Genomic DNA, 6000 nt, shown 5'->3' on the forward strand with positions numbered 1-6000 from the left:
TATTTATACAGCTGGATATTTACTGAGGCAACTGTGGGTTAATTACCTTGCCCACGGGTACAACAGCAGTGCCCCAGTGGGGAATCAAATCGGCAATCTTTCAGTTATGAGTCCCACTGCTTAACCACTATGCTGTATGACAGTTACACTTCTACCGGCCTACTCATGATCGCTTTGCATCACATTACGTTGTCTCTTTCCTAGTCAGAGGGCCTTATGCGAGTGTCATAGCCCACATTCTTCTGCAGCTTTCATCACAGACAGCAGGAGCCAGGAACCAGAAACACAGGTAAATTCAGGTTGACGCACTGATCAAGAACAAGTCCACCTCCCCCAAATGCCACTGATGTCATGAAGTAATGACAGCAGTAGCACTCACCGAATTACGCTTCAAAGCAGCCACCGGTCACTGCTCCTCAAAATATCCCCAGAAGCAGCTTACATTTGTTATGGGAGAGCCAGATTGGGAAACAAGTGCTAGATGACCATCGGATTTGAATGCAAACTGGATGGCAGGGGAACATCCATACGTATCTATAAGTATGATATCCCATATACACCTGGTGCAGAAAGTCTGATTCTCACAGGCTGACTACGAGCTGCACAGTTTGCACAGAATTGAACTGCTATTTAATCTTGGAATTGGAGCTGAATTCTGCCCATGGGGTTCAGCTGACGGATGAAAGGGCTGAGGGAAGTGAATTAGTGAAGAGAGGGAATTGCACTGAAGGAATTCCTGCCAAAGCATCTTATACTTTTAAATCATAAGGAAAAACACCCATAGCTTTGCTGAAGTATTACTTCACTGATCTATCAATGGACATTTTTCCCTCCCATTTTTCATAGTGCTAGTGTGTTTTTGTTTGTTTTGAACTGGAAATTGTTATGTAGTGTGTCCACTAAACCAATTTGCTTATGCTAACATGCAATGCAGTGTGTTGAAAACACACATTCCTCTGAAGACGCAAATGAATATAACAAATTACATTTTCCCCACAACAATGGGCATTGCTTGTAACACAGGTGTAATGAAAAGAGCTTTACCACCTAACTTAAGGCTGATCACCATTTATACATCATTTGTCATTTACAGAAGCAAGAGTTAAAGCTTCTGACACATGAAACTGGGTCACTCAAATCGAGAGGCGAAAATCTGGTAAACTGGTTAAACTGGTAAAATTGGTAAAATTGGTATGCTTTATGGAGAGTTGAAATCACTATATCAGTTACTGGAATCTCAGGGTGAACTAGTTCTAACATCACCTACAGGCAGAGGCTAGGCACAACACAAGTTAATTACAGGGTTTAAATAATAAGTGACATTTAAGAATCCTGAATGCAGTCTCTGCGACTATGTCCACGACTGCTCTCTGTCCTTCACTATAAGAAAGAAATAACACAAAAAATGTACTAGACCTATATCCATAATCAAAGACGTACCCTTTACAGAAATAGCACAAAATGTCATTATTGGCATTTACATTATTGGCATTCAATTCACATCCTTCTACGCTGCAACAGTGTGTCACCTTTTATAACAAAGGCCTTTGTTAAACAAAGTTTGGCTGAAAAGAGATAATGGCTGTGGGAAGCAAAGAACCGTAACATAAAACTGCTATATGAGGATGCTTACGTAACCTGCTACTTCTCTTCAGGTCTTTTGTTATCTTTGTACAAAGGTTTCTGCAGCAGTGTGTGTTGGGTGGTGGGTGAAATGGGTGGAATTCTCTGATAGATTGAAAGGAATTTAACGTTCAACAGTTGTGGGCACGGAGAGGACTGCACCTTTACAACCTTTATAACCTTGGGCCAAATGGCCTGTTCTCATCATAATATGTTCTTATGTTCTCAATACCCATATCATAAAATGAAAACCTTAACATTTATAATGGCTATAAAATACAAAGAAGAAGCAGACATTTGCTTACATTCCTAAGATCCAAGACTGTCTGAAAGTATTACATCCAGTTTAACATCAATCCCACAGCAGCAAGCTTTGAAAATCAGATAGATCATGTACTCTGGACTACTGTTGATCTGATCGATAACACGAATGACAATTTTAGTTTGTAGCACTATTTGTTTGTAGTCAAAGAGGTGGGGATGACTTATTTGATATACAACAGAACAATGTTCATCTGAAATTTAGTGGTTAAAATATTTACCAAAAGATTCGTGAAGACTCTAAGGACTAATAAATGCACTTATACAGTACATCATTGTACTGTATCATTAACTGCAGTTAATTTATCTCACCCATATTTCAGACAGCTTTCTTAGACATAAATTCAAACGAAACTTAGGCATCTTAGAACTGCATTCAAACTACTCGTTGCAACAACTCATCTCATTTTAAAAAAATCGTCAGCTCAACGCACAGATTCATTCAAACAAATTCCGGTTTTGTTTTATTCGTACGCTTAGCATCATTGGCCGTGATCTCTGCGGCTTTCATTCATTATATTTTCCGGTTCACATTTTTTTCTTGCGTTAGTTACACCATACGCAAAGTCATATTACAAGCGCACGCATCCGTGAAACCGATCCTTTAATGACACTTTCTTCCTGGTTGTGGAAAGTGTGACTTATTACTTCCTCACACAGGTGACTTCAATTAGAAAAAATGCAGAATGTCTCTCATGGATGTTCTTGTGATATCATTTTGAATGCACGTTGTCCAATGATGGTCTTTATTTAGCTCGCTCTCTTTCTAGCTAGCTATCTTTTCTACCAAATGACTGACAAATAAACGTTGCACCTGTTCTCGATATGTAGCACCACCCCTGATGTAACTCATCCGGCTAACCAGCTAGCAATTTTATCCGAAGGCAGAAATTACTGTAAAGATCGTACGCGGAAATTCGGTAAACAAGAGCAATGATACTGTATAACAAACAGAAACCCGATTTTCAGACATGTTTTGCTATATGCAATGCATAATCACAGTTCTGCCACTTCCGAATGCCATGTCACCTCAAGTCAGCTGGTCCTGCGCTTACCTGTCCAGTGATGCCGGTGATGATAGCTACTCTTCTCTCCTTTCGAAGCTGTCCGTTTAAATCGCTGCTTGAACACGATTCTGCACACTGAGCCATTTCTGTAGTGCTTGACTTCTAACGCCTGTCCAACAGCTAGCTGGCTCGTTGCCTCTGTTTGTACTATTTGCTGTTTGTTTCCTGATTGCCGGCAGATACGCTGCATCTAAAATTGCGGCAACGTGTGACACAACAGTCAAGCAGCCAATCGGAAAGTAATGCGGAACTAACGCTGAGAACGCAAAGACCAGAAGAAGATCGGTTTCAGTCGTTTTCGCTCTTTCTTTTCATAGCGCCAACTACAGGCTTTGGATATCCGGAGGATTGCAGAAAATACTATATTCATGAGCCTGTCATTTTTTTTTGACATCTGTAAGACATGCGTCACAACGATTTCGTCCACAAGGAAGTATTAAGCACATTCATTGCGAGTTTTACAGAACAGTGCATGTTTCAGAGATGACAAGCAAATTTGTTCCCCGGCCCGTCCTGTCTCTGGTCTTAAAAAGTTAATAAAATGTGTGATTTGTATCTGCTCATTCCAGGCTGTATTTTTGCCATTATACTTTTCAATCGATTTTAAAATATATTACTTAAAATGTTCCAGCCGTTCTGGGTAGAGTGTGAAATCGGATCTGTAAACCCACAGGCTCAGCATGTAAGGTAAAGAGACATTTCAGTCTGGGAAAAAAAAGAGGCACAGGGCAGTTATTTGGTTGCATGTACTGAGAAAAAAATTCACTTTTAGGGAATATTAACTTGTGTAATTTCAAAACATCATTTTATAAACAGTAAAGCATGTTTCCCTAGTATAAAGGGCCAAAGATGATCAAAGGTTTGGAACTTGTCATGTGTTTTTGTTATTGCATGATGTATACAAAATAAACCACAGCACACAACCACTGTTTATATGATGAACATTTTAAGATAATGCTCCAATACCAATTCTAATCTACCTATTATGGCATAAGTCAAGGGCTACTGTTCTTCCCGATTCTTGAGAGACATGTCTATGTGTGTGTGTGTGTGTGTGTGTGTGTGTGTTTATTATTAACAACTCCACACATTCCGTTCCTTTCCAAACATTGGCTGGCTTTATCTAGGGAAACATGCTTTAATTAATGTTGAGCCTCAAGGAGGAAATGATGTCATACAACAACTCTGAGGGAAAATTATCAATAACTACAAACTATTTCTTCTCTGTAGTTTCTTTCTAAGCCTACATACAGATGAAACAGCTCCACTATATGTTGATGGTTTTTAGGTCATTTAAATAGCAGTTTGGCAAACTCTTTGATTAAAAGCTCCTTAAGAGTAAGGATAGAGGCTTCTGGGACCACCGCAGACCAAGAGCAGAGGTTGTTTTTCCCTTCTGGAGCCAAGCTGGAACTGCAGCTTAAATACACCCTGCTTTTCTGTTGGAAGCACAAAAAAACCCTCCCAGGGTGGAGAGATGAAATGTCAGTTCTTTAGCAGCGCTCTAAAATCCCAGTTTTGGGGGATTTTTAGTTTCACCTGCCTGGAGTCACTGAAACGATTCTTTGTGCCTCATTAACTATTAAGGTTCATAAGAATTCAATTTATACACATTTAAAAAATCTTGAGAGCTTTAGGGAGAAATGGGAGGAGGTTTTTATTATATGCCTCAGTAATCCAGGAAAGGGGAAGCACATGGATAAGTGAAATATGAGAGATTCAGATTAGATCCGGTTTGTTTCTAGACCTCATCCCCCTTGGAGGCATGAACTTGACACCTGTACTCTCTGTCAGTGCCTCTCACTGCTCACATTAGTACCCTTGACCTATAGGAATTTAGCTGAATAGTTTGTATGTATTGTAAGCTAGTTAGCGCTGTATGATTGCATAATTTAAATTAGTGGAGCAGCAAAACAAAATTAACAGCAAAAAACACAAAACAATTTTTAAAAATAATTATGGAAAATCTTATAGCAAAATTTGAATTTTTCTTCAATTCCTGTCAATAATGTCTTTTTTCTTCTCATACTTTTATTTCCTATATTTCCTCGTAGAATGTAGAATGCTGAGTAAATACTGCCTATATTTTCCGTTACTTCACATTATGTAATTCAACAAATTTGGACAGTGGTGTGTGTAGTGATTAGTGAAGTTACTGTAAAACAATAATGAAGTTAATGTAAAACAAAACGGATGTAATAATTGCAATTTAACATAATTTATGTTAAATTTGAATTTGAATTCATCTGAACTTTAAATGAATTAACAAATTGATCAGAAATGTCAACAGGGCCTGTCACTGACACTACTCTGGTTTTCTGCTCTCCATCTCACTTATTTTATTTCTCTCTTCTTCTTTTATGTTTCTTTAGATACATGTAAAGGAGGATATAAACTCCACCTCTGGCACTTTGGTGAATGATAAGAGTCAGGAACCCATCCAGAGACAGATTTCAATCAACAATCAAAGATTTATTTGATATGCATATGGACACAAGCAGATACAGCACTCTGGACCTACAGAGGTGTGGACCACAAGTGGAGGTTAATGACAGAGGAGCCCCTTTATTCCCTAAACTCCCCCCACCTTCCTGCCTAACTTTTCTGATGTTGACCAAGTAATGGCTCTAGGCCCTCATGGCCTTGGAGAATTATATCTTAGCTTGATTTCATTATCCGTCTCCTTGCCATCTAACCTGGCAGTTTGCCTGACCTGGGTGACAGAAAAAAGGCTGCTACCAAGAATTTACACGTGGCACCTACAGTGACTCAGTGCTGAGTAAAACATGTGGTATTCATGCTGAGAGGAATTGCCAGAATCACATACTCCACCTTGGAAGATCTTGAAAAAATAAAACCAGGTTTACCTAGATTTGTGGTGTATGACTTTCAATCCTGAACACTTCCAGTGCAAAGGGGAACCTTCACCTGTCTCCCACAACTGTTTGTTTGTTCAGGGGTCAATTTATTAAATGTCTAAGAATTGTTG

At 39.1% G+C, this 6000-nt stretch overlaps 1 protein-coding gene across 2 annotated transcripts in view; it reads right to left on the reverse strand.

Moving 5' to 3' along the window:
- The window catches only part of gmds (GDP-mannose 4,6-dehydratase), a 263585-nt gene extending 260360 nt beyond the window's left edge, over window positions 1-3225 (reverse strand). For both annotated transcript variants that reach the window (XM_036522630.1, XM_036522629.1), the window contains exon 1: window positions 3000-3225. In XM_036522630.1, the coding sequence (XP_036378523.1) occupies window positions 3000-3095 (96 nt within the window). In that variant the 5' untranslated portion in view covers window positions 3096-3225. The remainder of the gene's footprint in view (window positions 1-2999) is intronic.
- Window positions 3226-6000: the final 2775 nt, after the last annotated feature.

Source organism: Megalops cyprinoides, chromosome 2 (assembly GCF_013368585.1).
Source record: "Megalops cyprinoides isolate fMegCyp1 chromosome 2, fMegCyp1.pri, whole genome shotgun sequence".
NCBI lineage: Eukaryota > Metazoa > Chordata > Actinopteri > Elopiformes > Megalopidae > Megalops > Megalops cyprinoides.